This window comes from Tachyglossus aculeatus, chromosome 7 (genome assembly GCF_015852505.1).
Source record: "Tachyglossus aculeatus isolate mTacAcu1 chromosome 7, mTacAcu1.pri, whole genome shotgun sequence".
Classification (NCBI taxonomy): Eukaryota; Metazoa; Chordata; class Mammalia; order Monotremata; family Tachyglossidae; genus Tachyglossus; species Tachyglossus aculeatus.
In genome coordinates this window covers 26,395,532-26,417,779 of record NC_052072.1, presented here as the reverse complement: position 1 = coordinate 26,417,779, position 22,248 = coordinate 26,395,532, and the positions used below count along the sequence as shown (strand labels likewise).

The following is a 22,248-nucleotide window of genomic DNA, read 5'->3' as shown; positions in this document are numbered from 1 at the left end:
ATGGCTGTCCATCAGGCCTCTGCATTATTTATCTTCACTGTAACGGTTCCTGGGATCCAACGGATCTTCTCTTTAATCCCTTCAGATCCGTTGCTGTAGCAATTTTAAATATTTATCCATGCTGTTGGTTTCTGCACAGCTCGGGTGGCAGGTTTCTTGTAATTAAAGATTTACAAGACATGATTCAAGATTTAGGGAGGCTTGGCCGAGATCAAAAGCGTGGAATGGTCTGTTATGGAAACTGGGTAGTCTGGGCCCCCAAGAGAAGGTGGAGATGATGGCGGGAGAGTTGGGTTTGATTTGATTTCCATTCTTTTCCTTCCTTTTCACCTTTATTTATTCTCTTTACCAAACCTTGTTGCTCTCCTTCTTCAAAACGCCCCATAACCAATCTATCAATGGTATTTATCGAGCACCTATCATGTGCGGAGCACCTGTAGTAGGCTTTTGGGAAAGTATAATTCTATTAACACCTGTCTCTCACTCCAGACTGTAAGTTCATTGTGAGCAGCGATCGTGTCTACCAACTCTGTGTTATCGAACTCTCCCAAGCACTTAGTATAGTACTCTGCACACAGTAAGCGCTCAGTAAATATAATTTATTGATTGATACAAAAGAGTAAGTAGACACAATTCCTGAGGGCTTCCTAGATGAATCCTAACTTACTCTCGCCCCTCATCCTCTCCAACCTTCTCTCCTGGCCCCCAATCAATATGCCATATATTTCCACAAATGCATCTTTACATTTCTATCATTTGTTTTTGCTTTTGTCTGCTTGTACATTTGAATGCCTCTGTGCTGCTTCTTCCATTAGATCACTGGACTATTTTCTCCTTCCTCTGTTGTTCCCCACAGCCTCAGGCACCGAGCTCTGCCCGCTGAGCTCTTTCAGTTCAACTGACTAACTCCCCGATGAGCCTCAAAGTTAACACGGGATGGAAATAAAATCAGGAGGTTTATAAGGCAGAGACGTAAGGAGATGGGTTAAGGGAGGCCTAGAACACCCCGGGCTGGGAGCAGGGGAGAAGTTGGGAGAAGAGATTTGGTCTGCAGATAGTCCATGCTTAACCTCTGAATCTCAGGCAGGTGGGGAAAAGTCTGCCTAGAGGATCAGGTTTCAGTCCTCTCCTGTGGCTTCAGATCTGCCCCTGCTTCTTTTGTCCCAGGCCTCTGGGCCAGGTGAAGCAGGAGCCCGTTGTTGGGTAGGGACAGTCTCTATATGTTGCCAACTTGTACTTCCCAAGCGCTTAGTACAGTGCTTTGCACACAGTAAGTGCTCACTAAATATGAATGAATGAATGAATTGTGGGAGGATGGGATTGCCTTGGAGTAGATTTCCTGGACCCTGCAGCTCAGAAGCTTAAAAGCCAAGGGGTGGTGAGATGCCACAGTTCATACCAATCGGTGGGGGGTGGGCTGTTACAGTGGGTATCAATCAAGGCGGGTGAGATGCTGCAATAGGAACCAATTAGGGGTAGTGGGATACTGGATACTAAGGGGTGGTGGGATATTGCAGTAGATACCAATGAAGGGTGGAGGGATGCCATGGTGGGTACCAATCAGGGTTAGTAGAATGCCACTGTGGGTACTAATCGGGGTGATGGGTTGCCGCTGTGGTTACAAGAGGTGGTGGGATGCCATTGTGGACACTGCGCAGGGGTTGTGGGATGACACTATGGGTACCAATCAGAGGTGGTGGGATGCCACCACCCAGAGAAGTAGCAGATAAAGCAAGGGCCCGGGAGTCAGAAGGACCTAGGTTCTAATTCTGGCTCTGCCACATGTCTGTTGTGTGACCTTGGCAAGTCACTTCTCTGAGCCTCACTTCCCTCATCTGTAAAACGGGGATTGAGACTGAACCCCATGTGGGACAGGAACTGTGTTAACCCGATTAGCTTGTATCCACCTCAGTGCTTAGTACAGTGCCTGGCACATAGCGCTTAACAAATACCGCAATTATATTATTATTATGTACCATTATTATTATTGGTATTAGAATTAGTATTATAATAATAATAATGATGGCATATATTAAGCACTTGCTATGTGAAAAGCACTGTTCTAAGCACTGGGGAGATTACAAAGTGATCAGGTTGTCCCACGGGGGGGCTCACAGTCTAAATCCCCATTTTACAGATGAGGTAACTGAGGCACAGAGAAATGAAGTGACTTGCCCAAAGTCACATTATGCCACTGGGGGTACCAATTAGCTGTGCAATGATGTCTGTCATCACTCAGTTTCTCCTGGGGCCACTTAAAATATAGGAAGGCTCAAGTATCCTAAATTCTTTTGGGAGTTTACTTCTCCCCAGCCACAACTCCCTCCATCCTCTTGGCCCCAGCTTGCAAAATGCAATAGGGTGAAGGGAGATGGAGCATAAGCTGTGATTGTGTGGTGGGCCTCAGAGTCTGTCTCAAAGAAAAGCTTAGAACAGTGCTTGGCACATAGTAAGCGCTTAACAAATACCATTTAAAAAAAAAAAAAGCTAACCTAAACTCCAGAAAACACACCCACCCATCCAAGTGAATTCTCCTTTCCCCAGCCAGCACGTTCACTCACCCTAAGAGCTTTCCTTAGGGAGTTTTATTTTTTTATGCCATTTGTTAAGTGCTTACTATGCGCCAGGCACTATACTAAGGGCTGGGGTAGATACAAGCTAGTCAGGTTGGACACAATCCTTGTCTGGCATAGGATTTACAGACGAAGTAAATGAGGCACAGAGAAGTGAAGTGACTTGTCCAAGGTCACTCAGCAGACAAGTGGTGGAGCTGGGATTAGAACCCAGATCCTTCCGATTCCCAGACCTGTGGTCTATCCACTAGGCCATGCTGCTTTTTAAGTTGAGGCTGGAAAATGAGCAAACCCAACTAATCTGCAAAGATAGCACGCCTTCCCCCCCAGCCCAGCCCGCAGTGCTTACGACCCAGCTGCCTGGTCATGGGGACTTTATTATTATTATTATTATTATTATTATTATTATGCACTTACTATGTGCCAAGCACTGTACTAAGCACTAGGGTAAATACCAGTTATTCATGTAGGACAAAGTCCCTGTCCCACTTGGGGTTCTCAGTCTAAGTAGGAGGGAGAACACATATCGAACCCTAATTTTTTACAGCTGAGGAAACTGAGGCCGAGAGAAGTTAAGGGACTTGCCCAATGTCACAAAGCAAGCAATTGGCAGAGTCGGTATTAGAACCCAGGTCCTCTGACTCCCATTGCTCTTTCCACTAGGCCACACTGTTTCTTGGGGGAAGAGCTAGTTTGCTGTGGTGTCCCGTTCTCCATCTGATTGCTGTTCTCCCCAACTAAACTGGAAGCTCCTCCTCTAGAAAAGCTCCTTGTAGGCAGGGAATGTGCCTACCAACTCTCCAAAGTGCTTAGTACAGTGCTCTGAACAGAGTAAGCACTCAGTAAATACCACTGATCAATGGATTGTTTGATAGGTGCCATAGACATAAACTCTTGTCACTAAGCACCCAGTAAATACCACTGATTGATGGATTGTTTGATAGGTGCCATATCTCTTGTCACTCATGAGAAGCAGCAGGTCCTAGTGAATAGAGCACGGGCTTGGGAGTCAGAAGGCCACAGCTTCTAATCTCCACTTCCCCACCTGTCTGCTGTGTGACCTTGGGCAAGTAACTTCACTTCTCCATGCCTCAGTTCCCTCAGCTGTAAAATGGGAATTAAGACTGTGAGCCCCACACAGGACAGGGATTGTGTACAAACTGATTAGCTTATATCCACCCTAAAACTTAGTACAGTGCCTGGCATATAGTAAGTGCTTAACAAATGCCATTGTTATTATTATTATTATTATTATTATTATTATTATATGTTTCCACTGCAGAAGAGATGTCAGGGAGATGTTGGAATTTCCCACCAGACAAAATTGCAGGAGCGGCGGTTGTGTGAGTGAGTGGGCTGTGAAGTCTCTTTCTCTGGAGACAGTTGAGAAACTTTATTGGACAGAGGCAGGGGACTGGACAAGATGAACCGTCATTGTCACTTTCTGATTTAGAATCCTATGATTCTCGGAGAGAGCCAAGGGGCAGAGCCATTCTTTCCAAATGATAGCTCTCTAGCCTGCCCCCAACCCCCTCCATGGGGACTGAGGTTTGGGCCCAATTCATAAGAGAAGAGAGTTGGGAATGGACCTGCCTTGCTGTTCAGGGGATGGGGAAAGCAGAGAGAGCCTCAAACTGTTGGCTTCCAGGTCCCTGCTTATCTTACCACGTTTTTCCTTCCAGCTGAGGGCAGGGGGACTGTCCTTGGCCCCACCCATCTCCTTTCTGGCAGGCCAGTGAGGGTCAGGACACCGGAGGCTTTATTCCAAAACCTTTTTATTAGGAGCTTAAAATAGAATCTGGCACACAAGGTTCTGAGTTGGAGATCGGGAAGCAGAGTTGCCCCTGAAATTCACAATGCTGTTTACACAGGGGAAGAAGGGAAGAGGAGACAGAGAGGGGAGGGGAGAAGAAAGAGAGGAAGAAGAGGGGAAAAAAGGATTCCGGGACCTGTTAAGAGCTTGGAGTCGGAAGGGGTGGCCTCATGTGAGGAGTGGGGGGCAGAGCACTGATGGAACCTGGGCTGGTGGGCACACTGCGGGGGCCCGTTGGCATTTAAGACCGCCGGAAGGAGCTAGTTTTTCTGGAGCAGGCTCCACCCTGACCAGTAATCCACCTCACAGTGGGCTGCCCCCTCTGAAGCTCTCAGTGCTTGTTGCAAAAAGGGTCATCCCAGATCCTCCCCCAGCTCCTGGGAAGATGCAAGGGGAGCAGGGTAGACAGACAGAGCAGGGCTACAGGATCGCCATTAGTCCCTTTTCTAGTAACCAACCCCTTTGCCCTCCTCCTTCGCTCCCCCACCTTCCTCCCAGCTCCTATCCTACTCCATCCTCTGGGCTACAAGGAGGTTCCAGCCAAGGGGCAGAACAATTCTTCCAAAATGGCAGCCCTCTAGCTGAGAGAAGCAGTGTGGCTCAGTGGAAAGAGCATGGGCTTTGGAGTCAGAGGTCATGGGTTCCAATCCCGGCTCCACCGTCAGCTGTGTGACTTTGGGCAAATCACTTCACTTCTCTGGGCCTCAGTTACCTCATCTGGAAAATGGGGATTAAGACTGTGAGCCCCCCATGGGACAACCTGATCACCTTGTAACCTCCCCATCATCATCATCATTATTATTATTAGTCTGCTCCCAGCCCCTGCTATGAGCCCTGAGGTTTGGGCCATGTCATAATTCAAAAGGGGAGGTTCACCTGGGGTTCCCTCTTGCCTTGAAACAGGGAGAGGGATGCAAGGATGGCAATCAGTCTCCAGGTTGTAATCCCAGTTGAGCTTTTTTGGAGCTTACACAGAGTAGCATCTGGTTTAGTCCGGGGTCAGACGTCACTGAGGTGAAGGGAACAGGCTTGTGAAATGTGGGCTCCTTGTAGAACATTGAGCGGCAGCTCTGGGCACACTGGGAAGTGCTCATCCTCATTGGGCTTTGTATACAGTAAGCACTCAATAAATATGATTGAACGAATCATATTTTTCGACCTTTTAGACTGTGAGCCCACTGCTGGGTAGGGACCGTCTCTATATGTTGCCAACTTGTACTTCCCAAGGGCTTAGTACAGTGCTCTGCACACAGTAAGTGCTCAATAAATACGATTGATGATGATGACGATTGATGATGAATGAATCTCTAGATCCCTGCCACAGGGGATTTTTATTCACCTTGTAACCTCCCCAATGCTTAGTACAGTGCTTTGCACATAGTAAGCGCTTAATAAATGCCATCATTATTATTATTATTTGTATGCTACTACCCGCAATGCTCTGCTCCAGAAAGCTCTCTCCTTCCCCCCCAGCACTGTTGCCTGCTGATGTTGATCTGCCCTCGCCCCCAGCCCCTCCTGGGCTCTCTCCCTATGAGCTGAGACCAGCCAGTGGAGTGGAGCCGGGTGAGAATTGCGATGGGGAAAGGCTGGGGTGAACAAGCTGGGTGGCACCGCTCCTGCTGTACGTGCCACCAAAGCTCCATCACTCCTCTTCTCTCTGGTTCCTCTTGGCTCCACCCCCAGTGAGATCTGCTGAGAAGCAGCATGGCTCAGTGGAAAGAGCCGGGGCTTTGGAGTCAAAGGTCACGGGTTCAAATCCTGGCTCTGCCGATTGTCAGCTGTGTGACTTTGGACAAGTCACTTCTCTGTGCCTCAGCGACCTCATCTGTAAAATGGGGATTAAGACTGTGAGCCCCCCGTGGGACAACCTGATCACCTTGTAACCTCCCCGGCGCTTAGAACGGTGCTTTGCACATAGTAAGCGCTTAATAAACGCCACCATGATGATGATGATCTGCAGGGACCCAGAGCTTGCTAGGTTCTGGCTGGGCTGCAGGAGACCAGGGCCTTTCCGAAGAGAATCTTCCTAGAGAAAACTCTTGGGCCCAAATCCACCCCTGGGATAAACTTAACACGAAGCTGTGAAATTGTCAGGGTCGGGGGTAGGGGGGTGAATTATGTCAAGCACATAACAAGCTTTGTTCCCACCTCCCAGCCTGGCCAGGGAACCACCACATCAGCCTCACTGCCTGGCTGATGGAAAAGTCTAGACTGAAAAACCCCGGTAAAAAGTTCTTCTACCTGGCTAGTGAAGGAGTCAGGTAGCATTATTCTGATAAGGGGGGATCCCTGGTTAGACAAAGTCTAACTGTGAGCCCGTTGTTGGGTAGGGACCGTCTCTATATGTTGCCAATTTGTACTTCCCAAGCGCTTAGTACAATGCTCTGCATACAGTAAGTGCTCAATAAATACGATAGAATGAATGAATCCATGACCATATCACCAAGTGCCCTCCCCACTTGCCCTGGTTACCTGTCCAAGTTTCCCTGCCTTCCTTTACAATGGTTGGCATTTTAATTATTATTATTTCATTATTATATTAAGTGTTTCCTATGTATCAAACACTGAAGTAGATACAAGTTGATCAGGTTGGGCACAGTTCCTGTCTCACATGGGGCTGACAGTTTAGGTGGGGGAGAACAGGCATTGACTCCCCATTTTACAGATGAGGAAACTGAGGCCCAGAGAAGTTAAGTGACTTGTGCAAGGTCACACAGCAAATACTTGGCAGAGCCGATTTTAAAACCCAGGTCCTCTCACTCTCGGGCCTGTGTTCTTTCCATTAAGCCACACTGCTGCTTTATTCTCCTGCCTGTAATTTATTTTAGTGCCCCTCTCCCCAACTAGATTCAAAACTACTTGAGGGCAAGTATCCTGCCTACTAATGCTACTCTACAATCCCTCCTTTTACTTAGTATAGGGCTCTGCACAAAGAGTACAAGGGTTTGTTCTCCAAGGATGGGAGAGATCTAGTCTATTGGCAAGCAAGGAAAAGAGACGCTAATCCCAAGGCAGATCAGCCGGCTGGGGAATTTGACAGCATGATGACCGGTAATAATAACAATGATAATAGCAATAATAATTGTGGTATTTGTTAAACGCTTACTCTGTGTCAAGCACTGTTCTAAGCACTGGGGTAGATACAAGCCAATCAGGTTGGGCACAGTCCCTGTCCCACGTGGGGTTCACAGTCTTCATCCCCAGATGAGGTAACTGAGGCACAGAGAAGTTAAGTGACTTGCCCACTCGACATGTGGCAGAGTCAGGATTTGAACCCATGTTCTCTGACTCCCAGTCCTGACAAGAAGACTGGCAGTGCCATCGGCCTTCGGACCCCATGTGGGGGCACGGTGGGCGGCAGCAGGAGCCATCTTCAGAGCAGTGACGCCCGTTTCCCTGAATCTCCTGGAAGACTCAGGAAGTTACATCTAGGAGACCCCCTCAATGGCCACCCCAAAACAATGTCCAGCGCTTAGACCGGTGCTCAGCGCTTAGAACAGTGCTTTGCACATAGTAAGCGCTTAACAAATGCCAATTATTATTATTATTATTATGTCCAGTTTGTGTGTTTCTTGGCTGGACAACAGATCAAATAGGCTTGGGGAAGGAGAGCATGTGGGGAGAGCCCAGGACCAGGAGAAGGTCAGCTCAACGACTGCAGCCGCCTCCACTGCTACCCAACAGCCCAATTCCCGGCACCTTCCCAGGCTCCCTGGATTCAATCCACCAAGCACTTAGTACAGTGCTCTGCACACAGTAAGTGCTCAATAAATACGATTGAATGAATTCTAAGCCCATGACTCCCCTTATGTCCCCCATGATGTGTGACAGGGACTGGGCCCGACCTGATTATCTCATCTCTAGCCCAGCACTTAGCGCATTATCAGTGGTATGTTCACCGTGTACTAAGCACTTGAGAGAGTACAACAGAGTTGGCAGACGCGTTCCCTGCCCAAAGTACTTAATAAATATCACAATTATTATTATTGTTATTATCATTATTAGGAGTTCTGCATTCCACTGGTGAGGATCAGGGGAGGATTTCCCACTTTTAGACTGTGAGCCCACTATTGGGTAGGGACTGTCTCTATATGTTGCCAACTTGTACTTCCCAAGCGCTTAGTCCAGTGCTCTGCACACAGTAAGCGCTCAATAAATACGATTGATGATGATGATGATGATTTGCCAGCCGGGCGAAAGGATTCCCAGGACATCCAGCCAGGACAAGGCGAGGCTGGGCATAAGAGGGCAGTGCCCAGCCAAACCTGAACTGAATTCAGCTCTCTGCACATAGTAAGCACTCAATAAATACGATTGATGATGATGATGATTCAGCTAATTCTATTGCATTGTGCTCTCCCAAACACTTAGTACAGTGCTCTGCACATAGTAAGTGCTCAATAAGTATCATACCTCCTTCCCTTCCCCACAGCACCTGTATATATGTATATATGTTTGTACATATTTATTACTCTATTTATTTTACTTGTGCATATCTATTCTATTTATTTTATTTTGTTAGTATGTTTGGTTTTGTTCTCTGTCTCCCCCTTTTAGACTGTGAGCCCACTGTTGGGTAGGGACTGTCTCTATATGCTGCCAACTTGTACTTCCCAAGCGCTTAGTACAGTGCTCTGCACACAATAAGCGCTTGATAAATACGATTGATGATGATGATTGATTGATTGATTGCCATCAGAGCCATCAGTTGCCTGGCAATGGGGGCAATGTGGCAAATCCTTCCACGGCCTGCTCCTGGGCACGTGGCCTGATGGTAAAACAACAGCCTCTCAGCCTCAGCATGCCGGGTTGTCCCACCTCGGAGGGAGGGAGAAGCCCAAGCTTTCTGGAAGTGTGCAACCGGCAAGCAGAGTGACCCAGCTGAGAAGGCCACCCTCTCTGTTGGCTTGGCTGCCTTGGGCCTGGGCCACCTGTGCCCACCTTTTCATCCTCTTCTTGGGCATCTTCTGTCCCTCTGTCCTGCCCTCTAGAAGTGGCAGCTGGCGAGTCTCGCAGTCTGGGGAAGGACTGCGGGTCATTCACATGCCCCGGCCTCTGGGACAGCCTGGATTGTACCGAAGAAAGCCCAACGACCCTGCCACACAACCAGCCAGGATAAGGCAAGACTGGGCATAAGAGGGGAGTGCCCAGCCTGACCTGACCTGAATTCTGCTTCTGGAGAAAGGGGGAATGTCCCAGTGGATGGGTGTTAACAAAGACGGCTGATCAGACACCCCCATTTGGAGGGGGCAGGTGATGGGGGGACAGCCATTTTTCAGATGTCAAAAGGCACATTGGGGCTGCAAGGGTGGATTGAATCCAGGGAGCCTGGGAAGGTGCCGGGAATTGGGATGGAATTAGGAGGTCGGGAGGGAGCTGTAAGGCAAAAATCCTACCCATCTCCAGCCCTCACAGTTCATTATGGGTAGGGCATGTTTCTGCTAATTCTGTTGTTCTCTTCCAAGCACTTAGAACAGTGCTCTGCACATAGTAAGCACTCAATAAATACAATTAATTGATTGATTAGCATGTTTAAGAGAAGGCAAGAGTGGGACTGGCTGTTTGGGTTTGGATCTGAGCCTTCAGGTCCTCTGGGCCCTGGTCCTGCTTGAGGTGGCTTTTTGGCCTGCCCCCTCCCCCTTTCCAGTGAGCGGCAGAACTGTGAGACCCAACTGTTGGCAGCTCTGCCACTTGTCTTCTATGTGACCTTGGACAAGTCACTTCACTTCTCTGTGCCTCAGTTACCTCATCTGTAAAATGGGGATTGAGACCGTGAGCCCCACGTGGGACAGGGAAGGTGTCCAACCCAATTTGCTCGTATCCACCCCAGTGCTTAGTACAGCGCTTGGCATGTAGTAAGCACTTAACAAAACCCATTATTATTATAATTAATAAATAAAGCTTGGAAGACTGTAAGCTCATCATGGGCGGGGAATGTTTCTGCCAATTCTGCTTTATTATACGCTCCCAAGGGCTTAGTACAGTGTTCTGCACACAGTAAGTGCTCCATAAATACAATTGATTTATTGATTGACTAAGGGGGCAACCAAAGCTTGAAGAGGGGCCGTGTGAGTTTCTGGAAGTGGGGTTGGGGGCGGGGGTTCAGGGGAGGATGTGTGAGCAACACATCCCTGAAAATCAGGAGGAGGCAGAACTGGATGGAGCCTTAAATTCCGTGATGAGCCCCAGAGTCAAATGCTGCCTCATCCCATGGGATGCCAAGTTTTGCCCTCTGTTCTCCCAGCTCTCTCTTCAAATGGGGTCTTGTGTTACCCTCCTTTGGAAGAAAATGGTTTTTAAACAGAAGTCGCTGTTGGCATTGGGTCCTAAGAAATCATTCCAATAAATTAAAAAAAAAATCTACCAATAATGAAAATGGAGCAGAAACCTAAACTCAATTGTCTCTTTCACCTCAACAGCTACGCCCAGCCCTGGGAACGGGGATGAGCCGAGGTGTTTCTCCATTCAGCAGATTTGCAATTCTCCGCATGGCTCTGGCCCTCCGTTGGTTTAATTAGAAATAGGCTGGGAAGTGATTGCTCTGCACTGGTATGTTGCATTTGCAATTTTAATTGCTAATCAGAGAAGGAGAAGGGATGACAGTGTTTGAGAAAGGAAATTTCCTCTCTCCACCCCTCTCTGTTTCTCTCTCCACCTCTCTCCGGCTCTGAAATCTCCTAGGACATTTCCAGTGGTTCGGTTGGAGATTGCGGAGGTGCTTCGAGTGCCAGATTTCAGAAACTAAAGAGAAGGGCCTGCATGCCCCAAACGTCTCTACTTCCCCATTCTCTCTCTCCCCTCTCCCTCTCTCTCTTTTCCCCCTTTCCCCCCACCTCCTTGAAGAGGGGCCTTCCTTCTTTCTGAGTTCTGAAACTATGAATTGTTTCAGATTTTTCTTATCTCTTCCTCATCCCTTGCATCTCTCTCTTTCTCTCTCTCTCCCATTTCCCCTCCCAGTTCTGAAGTGATGATTGCAAAGCAGAAAGCTTTCTAGCTATACACTGGTAATACAAAGGATTTTCTTTTTTTTTTTTCTACAAAAAAGGAAAGAGAATTGAAGGGGGTGGGTGGTTGATGTGTATCCACAAAGGTACAAAATAGCCTGGAAATCCAGCTTGAGATCCCCTGGTCCAGAGGCCCCGGGGGTTCAGGTTTTAACCCCTCTGCCTCCTGTAGGCTGCACCTTTCCCTCATCCCCCCACCCAAGCTGCCCCCATTCCCTACCCCTTCCCTCTGCCCTGTTGGAGGCTGGTGAGAACAGGGGGCCTAGACTGTACAGAGGAGAAAAGGAAGGCAGAGCCAACCATTGGCCTGCAGCCTGGAGGAGGTTCCAGGCGGAGTCGTGGGTGGGCTGTCTCAGTCCAGAGTCCACCCCTCGTGGGACTTGAGCGCCTCAGTTCTTCGAGTTGATGGAGATGTCCAGCAGAAGAACGAGGGTGTGGGGGGGAGAGAAGGATGATGAGGTCAGGCTGCCCGTGTCCATTGGGGCTCTGAGCTCGGTGGGATGTCCCACTCTGGGTGAGAGAAAGACCTCGCCGCCCTCCCCGGCCCTGAAGACGCCAAGCTTCAGGAATCTGCGGCTCCAGCCGGCACAGGCTCCATTTCCGGGAGCCGGCCACCCTTTTGGCCCAGGTCCCAGTGCTGGACGCGTGGAGGGTATACCACACGCACAGAGCGGGGGCCCCGGCCCCAAGGGGCCCAGAACGGGAGAGGCGGCTGCCATCCTTCCGCCCTCCTTGGCCCCAAGATCCCGAGGGGGCCGAGCCCCCAGCGGCGGGCCAGTCCGGCCGCCAGCAGCAGGCCGGAGAGGGCTAAGGCGGCCAGGAGCCCCGGCTGGCACCCCGAGGCCCCAAGGCGGGTGGCCGCCTCCGTAGTCCTGGCGCTGACGCAGGCCGCCCCGGTCTGGGCGTCGGCGAAGGCCACGTGCAGACAGGCCCAGTACTCGGTGTCTGGGCGGAGCCGGGTGACGTTGTAGCTGAGCTGGCCCCGTGGCAGGCGGGCCCAGCTGCCGGCCCCCGGCCCGTGGCGGAAAGAGAAGCTGGACCAGGTGAGGTTGGCGGCCACGGCATTGGGGCAAGGCGGCCAGGCCAGCAGGACGCGGTAGGGGTGGGCCTCCCGCACCCAGAGTTCCAGCCCACCCTGCCCACCGCCCTGCCCGTCGCCGATGCCCCCCGGTGCGGCCCGCTCGACCGCCAGGCTGACGCTGCGGGTGTCCACCCCCAGCAGGTTCTGGGCCACGCACGTGTAGAGGCCGGCCTCCTCCTCCGTGACCCGGCGGATCTCCAGGGTGCCCTCGGCCAGCACCCGGTAGCGCCCGGCCCGGCCCGGTGCCGCCAGCCGGACCCCGGCGGGCGTCACCCAGTAGATCTCCGGCTCGGGCTCGGCCAGGGCCCGGCAGTGGAGGGCCAGGCTCTGGCCACGGACGGCCCGCAGGCGGGCGGGGAAGCTGCGCGGGGAGATGAGGGGCAGGCAGCGGCCGGCCATGTCGCGGAAGGGGACGTCGCGCAGCGGGCGGCGGCGCAGGTCCGGGGGCTCGGCGCACAGGGTGGCCTGGGGCTCCAGGAAGCGGACGCGATTGCGACTGGTGTTGACCCAGCGGATGACGCAGTCGCAGCGGAGCGGGTTGCCGTGGAGGCCGATCTCCTGCAGGCCCGGGAGGGCGTCGATGGTCTGCCCGTGTAAGGCACTGAGGGCGTTGTGGTTGAGCATCAGGCTCTCCATCCGGGGCAGCCGGTGGAAGGCGCGGGGGTGCACGAAGGACAGGCGGGGGTTGTTGGTCACGTCCAGCTTGGTCAGCTCGGGCAGGTTGACCAGAGCCAGCTGGTCGATGGAGACCAGCTCCTCCATGTTGTTCAGCCCCAGCTCCTTGAGGTGCAGCATGTCGGCGAAGTCCCCGGGCCGGACGCGCGCCAGTGGGTTCTTGTTGAGGTCCAGGAACTTCAGGCCGGGCACCCGCTCCAGGGCCCGCTTGGGCACGCGGGCCAGCTGGTTGTCGTAGAGGGAGAGGCTCTCCAGGCCCCGCAGGCCCTCCAGCGCCCGGTCCGAGACCTCCTGCAGGGCCATGCCGGCCAGCACCAGGCTCCGCAGGCCGGCCAGGGGCCGGAAGGTCCCGTCCCCGAGGGCGTCCACCTTGTTGCCGCCGAGCGTGAGGATCTCCAGGCTGGGCAGGGCCTCGAACCAGCGGCCGTCCACCCTCCGCAGCAGATTGGAGTTGAGGTGGAGCCGCAGGAGGCTGCCCAGGCCGGAGAAGGCCCGGGGCGCGATGCGCCACAGCCGGTTGTGGTTGAGGTACAGTTCCTGGAGGTGGGCCAGCCCGGCGAAGCTGTGGTCCCCCAGCTGGGCCAGCTGGTTCTCCTCCAGGTGCAGGCTGAGCAGCTGGGGCAGGGCCCGGAGGCCCAGGCCCCGCGCGTCCGTGAAGCTGTTCTGGCTCAGGTCGAGCTCTGTCAGGTTGCTCAGGTGGGCCAGCTCGCTCGGCCGCACCCGGGCAATGTCGTTGCTCTGGAGGAGCAGGGTCTGGGTGCCCGCCGGCAGCCCCGGGGGCACCGCCGACAGGAACAGGTCGTTGCAGTCCACCGTGGCGGCCTCGCGGTAGGCCGAGCGGGGCGTGTACCAGGGGCGGATTTGGCAGGCACATCGGAGGGGGCACGGTACCCGCCAGGGCACGACGGGCACCCCCGTAGCACCCGCCGCCACCGCCCAGAGCATCAGCCACACCCCAAAAAGGGGACGCATCCCAGGCCCACGGGGCTGGCTGACAACAACTGGGAGCCTCCGGCCTGGCCCCTCGGCCCCAGCGGGACCCCCTCCTCTGGCCGTGGCTATTCCCGGGGTAGAGGGGGTCCCTTCAGGGGGCCGGGGGGCGCGGGGCTCTCCCTGGGAGGCGGTCATGCTATCGGCGGGGGCTCAGGGACAGAAAGCCTTCTTGCGCCCTCACCAGGGGCAGCTGGCCCTCCCAGTCCTCCCCAGGGCCCGGCCACTCTTTCGTCCTCCCCGTCGCATCGCCCGCTGAGCCTGGCGGAGTCCGACCTGGAAGAGCAGAACACCAGGGTTAGAGGACAGATGGACCGGATGGGCAGGAAGGGGCAGAGAGGGATGTGACGGGGCCGTGACGACTCTGGGGTCAAGTCGGGGAGGGCTCCAGGGGAGAGCTGGGAGTCAGGACTCCTGGGGCCCAGCCCCGGATACTTCAGAGTGCGGAGGTCAGAAATCTACCTTTCTTTCCGCTTCAGTTTCCTGCTCTCAGTGGGATTCTTTCTCCCTGGGAGCAAAGAGGAGGGAGAGTGAGAGAAAGAAGAGGAGGGAAAGATAAGAGGCGTGGGCGGTGCTGATTTTTTTGTCTTTGTTATTCGTGGACAGAGAATGGGACTGGGAGTCAGGAGACCTGGGTTCCAGTCCCGGCTCCCCTACCTGTCAGCAGTGAGACTTTAGGCAAGTCACTAAATTTCTCGAGCCTCAACTTCCTCATCTGTAAAATGGGGGTAAAATACCTATTTTTCCCTCTTAAATTGTGAGCCTTGTGTTGGACGGGGGTTGTTTCTGATTATCTCATATCTGCCTCAGTGCTTAATACAGTGCTTGTCGTATAATAAGGATTTACTATTATTGTTATCATCATCATCATCCTGGAAAGAAGAAAGTCATGGTTGTAGTATTTCTACTTTCCCCAACCTGGCCCTTTTTTTTTTTTAATTGGCATTTGTTAAGCTCTTACTATGCCAGGCACTGTACTAAGCACTGGGGTAGATAGAAGCTAATCAAGTTGGACACAGTCCATGTCCCATGTGGGGCTCACCAATCTTAATCCTCATTTTGCAGATGAGGTAACTGAAGCACAGAGAAGTTAAGTGACTTGCCCAAGGTCACACAGCAGGCAAGTGGCAGAGCAATGATTAAAGCCAAGGGACTCTAGTTCCAGACAAGGTTCTGAGGCCCCCATAGCACTCATCTCTAGCCTCCTCTCACCCAGCCCCTCACCACATTTTGTCCTATATTTATTCTCTACCCCCTTCTCCAATTTGCAGTTTATTTTAGTGTCTATTCCTCCTGGTAGACAGGCTATAAGCACCTTGAAGGCAGGGATCATGTCTACTAATTCTGTTGTATTCTCCCAAGGACTAAGTGCAGTACTCTGCACACAGTAGGTGCTCAATAAATGCTGTTTATTCATGTCTTGGCCCTTTTCCCCCTCTTCCGTTCCTGCTTTGCCCTCTTTGTTCCTCTTTTCTGGGTTGAGCATAAATAGGCTTTAGGACTGGAAGGGGACAATCCATTTCCTTCCAGCTCTGTCCTGGGGAGACCCCAGGGTTGAGGGATTCTGGCTGGAAAGCCCACCACACCCTCTCTCTCTTTCTGCTGGAGGTCAGATAATAGTAATAATAATAATAGTGGCATTTGTTAATCGCTTACTATGTGCCAAGCACTGTTCTAAATGCCGGGGTAGATACAAGGTAATGAGGCTCTCCCACATGGGGCTCACAGTCTTAATCCCCATTTTACAGATGAGGGAACTGAGGCACAGGGAAGTTAAGTGACTTGCCCAAGGTCACACAGCAGACAAGTGGCGGAGCCGGGATTAGAACTCATGACCTCTGACCCCCAAGCCCGTGCTATTTCCACTGAGCCACGCTGCTTTCTCAGCTCTAACCCCACTCAAAGTTCAGTCCAGATTGATCCCTGGCCTCTCTCAGCCCTGGAGATTGGGGTGGCTTCACCCTGAGGTCCAGTTTGGACCTGGCTCCCCCAACTCATCCCCATCCTGGGGCTGTACTAATAAATTGTAACTGGTATTTGTTAAGCACTCACCAAGTGCAAAGCACTGTGTAAAACAATGGGGTAGACACGGGATAATCAAGTCTGGCACAAACCCTGTCCCACATGAGGCTCACAATCTAACAGGGAGGGAGAGCAGTATAATAATAATAATAATAATAATGATGGCATTTGTTAAGTGCTTACTATGCGCAAAGCACTGTTCTAAGCGCTGGGGGGGGGGGTACAAGTTGATCAGGTTGTCCCACGTGAGGCTCACAGTCTTAACCCCCATTTTACAGACAAGGTAACTGAGGCCCGGAGAAGTGAAGTGACTTGCCCAAAGTCACACAGCTAAGTGGCAGAGCCGGGATTAGAACCCATGACCTCTGACTCCCAAGCCCGGGCTCTTTCCATTGAGCCACGCTGCTTCCCTATCTTATCCCCGTTGTACGGATGAGGAGACCGAGGACCGGAGAAGTGAAGTGACTTGCCCGAGATCCCACAGAAGGCAAGTGGTGGAATTAGAACCTCTTCCCGGGGGGATGTGCTGCCCTTGGGGTGGGCACGAAGCTGAGAAGATGTCCCTCCCTCAGCAAATCTGGAGTCTGGGGTGAGCACAAAGGTGAACTGAGTGCTGCGGACAATGCTGAGAGCGTGGATAGTGCGTCTCCTCCTGCCTCTCCACCTCCCCGCAACCATTATGCCTCCGTAGGCTTCACGTCTGTTTGTTTTCTCAATGCAAATATTCCTCTGCTGCTATTTCTGTAGGTGGGAAACAACAACCGTGACTTAAAATTAACGGAGGTTTTGCGTGGGGAAGTTTGTGCACCCAGAGCTGGGTAAAATGGGTTCAGACATAATAATAATAATAATAATAATAATGATGGCATTTATTAAGCGCTTACTATGTGCAAATCAATCGTATTTATTGAGCGCTTACTGTGTGCACAGCACTGTACTAATCAATCAATCAATCAATCGTATTTATTGAGAGCTTACTGTGTGCAGAGCACTGTAGTAAGCGCTTGGGAAGTACAAGTTGGCAACATATAGAGACAGTCCCTACCCAACAGTGGGCTCACAGTCTAAAAGGGGGAGACATCATCATCATCATCATCAATCGTATTTATTGAGTGCTTACTATGTGCAGAGCACTGTCCTAAGCGCTTGGGAAGTACAAATTGGCAACATATAGAGACAGTCCCTCCCCAACAGTGGGCTCACAGTCTAAAAGGGGGAGACAGAGAACAAAACCAAACATACTAACAAAATAAAATAAATAGAATAGATATGTACAGGTAAAATAAATAAATAGAGTAATAAATATGTACAAACATCTATACATATATACAGGTGCTGTGGGGAAGGGAAGGAGGTAAGATGGGGGGATGGAGAGGGGGACGAGGGGGAGAGGAAGGAAGGGGCTCAGTCTGGGAAGGCCTCCTGGAGGAGATGAGCTCTCAGTAGGGCCTTGAAGGGAGGAAGAGAGCTAGCTTGGTGGATGGGCAGAGTGCAAAGCACTGTTCTAAGCACTGGGGAGGTTACGAGGTGATCGGGTTGTCCCACGGGGGGCTCACAGTCCTAACCCCCATTTCACAGATGAGGGAACTGAGGCACAGAGAAGCTAAGTGACTTGCCCAAAGTCACACGGCTGACAATTGGCGGAGCCGGGATTTGAACCCATGAACTCTGACTCCAAAGTCCCGGGCTCTTTCCAGTGAGCCACGCTGCTTCTCAATCCCTAGCCCATCTAATCCCTGGCCCAGGAGAGAGGCTGGGGATCTCAGGGTGGGGTCTTAGGAGGGACAGGGGACTCAGAAGCCTCCAGGAGGGGAAGCAAGAAGGGGAGCAAAATGGGGAATTCTGAGCAAAATGGGGAATATCACCCTTGATTCTGAGATCGCCCCACGGATCCAGGGGACCCTGCCACCCCTCAGAGAGCAAACCTTCCTGGCTTCCTTTGCTGGAGACCAAGACTGCAGCCAAGTGATTGTTAGGAAGGTGGCAGTGCCCGAAGAGTGACTTCCTGGGCAGTGGCCATGAGGCCGTGCTCTACCCTGGACGTGCGATGTGACCTTGGAAAAATTCCTTAATCCTTCTGGACCTTGAATTCCTCGTTTGGACAGTGAAAAGCAGCATCCCTGGCATTCAACCCTACCACTTTTTTTAAAAAAAATTAATGTTTTGTTAAGCGCTTACTGTGTCAAACACTGTTCTAAGCGCTGGGGTAGGTTCACAATAATAATTGTGGTATTTGTTAAGCACTTACTATGTACTAGGCACTGGGGTGGATACAAGCAAATCGGGGTGGACAGAGTCCCTGTCCCATGTGGGCCTCACAGTCTCAATCCCCATTTTACAGATGAGGTAACTGAGGCACAGAGAAGTGAAGTGACTTGCCCTAGGTCACACAGCAGACACGTGGTGGAGCCAGGATTAGAACCCATGACCTTCTGACTCCCATGCTGTATCCACTATGCCATGCTGCTTCAGAATAATATTGATATTAGTCTATTTATTTTATTTGTACATATCTATTCTATTTATTTTATTTTGTTAATATGTTTGGTTTTGTTCTCTGTCTCCCCCTTTTAGACTGTGAGCCCACTATTGGGTAGGGACTGTCTCTATATGTTGCCAATTTGTACTTCCCAAGCGCTTAGTACAGTGCTTTGCACATAGTAAGCGCTCAATAAATACGATTGATTGATTGATTAATGGCATTTCATGTTACTTAGGCTCCTTCACAGGGTTCACAGTCTAAGTAGGAGAGAGGAGAGGTACTGAACCCCTATTTTGCAGTTGAGGAAACTGAAACATAGAAGTTAAGCCACTTGCCCAAGGTTACACAGCAAGAAATTGGCAGAATTGGTTGGAACCTAGGTCCTCTGTCTCTCAGGCCCACGCTCTTTCCATTAGGGCACCCGGCTTTCTGAAGCAACCCTGGCCATTGTGCACTTGAGGAACTGGCAACCAAACTGGAGGGAAAGGAAAGATGCAGAAACACAGACAGACAAGGGGATCCGAAATTGCAAGACAGTAGCTGATTCTGGGATGTTGAGGTGTCTCCTTCACGTAAGACTTCGTCTCAGCTGGGAAAGTTAAGGTGGTTTGGGCCTGGAGACAGAGTAGATTAGCTAACTGTTCATTCATTCATTCATTCATTCGTATTTATTGAGCGCTTACTGTGTGCAGAGCACTGTACTAAGCGCTTGTGAAGGAGCCCCTTCCTTCCTCTCCCCCTCACCCTCCTCCATCCCCCCCTTCTTACCTCCTTCCCTTCCCCACAGCACCTGTATATATGTATATATGTTTGTACATATTTATTACTCTATTTTGCTTGTACATATCTATTCTATTTATTTTATTTTGTTAGTATGTGTGGTTTTGTTCTCTGTCTTCCCCTTTTAGACTGTGAGCCCACTGTTGAGTAGGAACTGTCTCTATATGTTGCCAATTTGTACTTCCCAAGCGCTTAGTACAGTGCTCTGCACCTAGTAAGCGCTCAATAAATACGATTGATGATGATGATGATGATGACAAGTTGGCAACATCTAGAGCCGGTCCCTACCGAACGTGGGCTCACAGTCTAGAAGGAGGAGACAGAGAACAAAACAAAACAAAACATATTAACAAAATAAAATAAATAGAATAAACATGTACAAATAAAATAGAGTAATGATAGAGTAATAATAAGTAGAGTAATAATAGAGTAATAAGAAATAGAGTAATAATAGAGTAATAATAAAGAAATAGAGTAATAATAAATGTAGTAATAATAAATAGAGTAATAATAAATAAATGGAACTGAACTATTCAAAGCTCCTCATCTTCCCACCTGAGCCCTGGACTCTCCCAGTCTTTCCCTTCACTGTAGATGACACCACCATCCTCCCTGTCTCACAAGTCCATAACCTTAGCATTATCCTTAACTCACCTCTCTCATTCAACACCTTTCACAAAATCCTGCCAATTCTACCTTTGCAGCATCTCTGAAATCTGCCCTTTCCTCTCAATCCAAACTGCTAGGGCAACATATCCAAGCACTTAGCCCATCCCACCTTGACTACTGCATCAGCCTCCTCGCTGATCTCCCTGCCTTCTGTCTCTCCCCATTCCAGTCCATACTTCACTCTGCTGCCTGGATCATTTTTCAAAAACAGTTCAGTCCACATCCCCCCCGTCTCTGGAACCTCCAGTGGTTGCCGATCCTCCTCTGCATCCAACAGAAACTCCTTGCCATCAGCTTTAAAGCAATCAGTTCATCCCATCCTATCTTACCTCACTGATTTCTACCACCACCAGTCAGCCCACTTCACCATAATGCCACACTACTGCCTCAGTTGCATCCCACTGCCAACCCCTTTGACCACAACCTCCCTCTGGCCTGGAACTCCCTCCCTTCTCCATATTGGACAGATTACCCCTCTCCCCACTTTCAAAGCCTGTTTTTTTTGATGGCATTTATTAAGCGTTTACTATGTGCAAAGCACTGTTCTAAATGCAAGATGATCAGGTTGTCCCACGGGGGGCTCACAGTCTTAATCCCCTTTTTAGAGTTGAGGTAACTGAGGCCCAGAGAAGTGAAGTGACTTGCCCAAAGTCACACAGCTGACAGTTGGCGGAGCCGGGGTTTGAACCCATGACCTCTGACTCCAAAGCCCGGGCTCTTAACACTCACATCTCCAAGAGGCCTTCTTTGTTTAAGCCCTCATTTCCCCTCCTCCCTCTCACTTCTGTGTCACCTACGCACTTAGATCATCATCAATCGTATTTATTGAGCGCTTACTGTGTGCAGAGCACTGTACTAAGCGCTTGGGAAGTACAAATTGGCAACATATAGAGACAGTCCCTACCCAACAGTGGGCTCACAGTCTAAAAGGGGGAGACAAAACCAAACATACTAACAAAATAAAATAAATAGAATAGATATGTACAAGTAAAATAAATAAATAAATAGAGTAATAAATATGTACAAACATATATACATATATACAGATCTTTAAACCCTTGATATTTACCTCAACCTCAGCCCCACAGCACGTATATCCATGATTTATTTTAATGGCTGCCTCTAGATGTAAGCTCCTTGTGGGCAGTGAATGTGTCTACCAATTCCGTGGCATTATACTATTCCTTGCACTGGTATAGTGCTGGTCAGCATTCCGTAAATACTACTGATTTATTGGCTGTTTCACTCGTAGGTTTTTCCTGGAGAGAAGAGGATGTGGCTTTAAGAGACGGGAAAGCACAAAGAGAGCACAGAGAAGCAGCGTGGCTCAGTGGAAAGAGCCCGGGCTTTGGAGTCAGAGATCACGGGTTCAAATCCCGGCTCCGCCAACTGTCAGCTGTGTGACTTTGGGCACGTCACTTAACTTCTCTGTGTGCCTCAGTGACCTCATCTGTAAAATGGGGATTAAGACTGTGAGCCCCCCATGGGACAACCTGCTCACCTTGTAACCTCCCCAGCGCTTAGAACAGTGCTTTGCACATAGTAAGCGCTTAAGCTAGCTCTCTTCCTCCCTTCAAGGCCCTACTGAGAGTTCACCTCCTCCAGGAGGCCTTCCCAGACTGAGCCCCCTCCTTCCTCTCCCCCTCACCCGCCTCTCCATCCCCACCATCTTACCTCCTTCCCTTCCCCACAGCGCCTGTATATATGTATATATGTTTGTACACATTTATTACTCTATTTATTTAACTTGTACATATCTATTCTATTTATTTTATTAGTATGTTTGGTTTTGTTCTCCATCTCCCCCTTCTAGACCGTGAGCCCACTGTTGGGTAGGGACTGTCTCTATATGTTGCCAACTTGTACTTCCCAAGTGCTTAGTACCGTGCTGTGCACACAGTAAGTGCTCAATAAATACGATTGATTGATTAATAAATGCCATTATTATTATTATTATTGACCGTGGGAGCACGACTATACCAAACCTAGAGCATTTCTCCGATGCGCCACGGACATCTGGCTCCCTGGGCCTATGGGTTTTGGCTCCCAAGCCACGGGACCCAGTGACAGAAGCGGGAGAGACGGGGGTTCCTGGGTGGTTGGAGTAAAGCCACCTGACACAAAGGTGTCCAGGATCCGAGACCGGGTGAGAACCT

The 22,248-nt window shown here is 50.6% G+C and overlaps 1 protein-coding gene across 3 annotated transcripts in view; it reads right to left on the bottom strand.

The window, feature by feature from the left end:
* Window positions 1-11,866: 11,866 nt before the first annotated feature.
* Window positions 11,867-22,248, bottom strand: part of LRRN2 (leucine rich repeat neuronal 2) — an 85,677-nt gene continuing 75,295 nt past the window's right edge. For all 3 annotated transcript variants that reach the window (XM_038749756.1, XM_038749753.1, XM_038749754.1), the window contains one exon: window positions 11,867-14,415. In XM_038749756.1, coding sequence (XP_038605684.1) covers window positions 11,956-14,277 — 2,322 coding nt within the window. In that variant the 5' untranslated portion in view covers window positions 14,278-14,415 and the 3' untranslated portion in view covers window positions 11,867-11,955. The remainder of the gene's footprint in view (window positions 14,416-22,248) is intronic.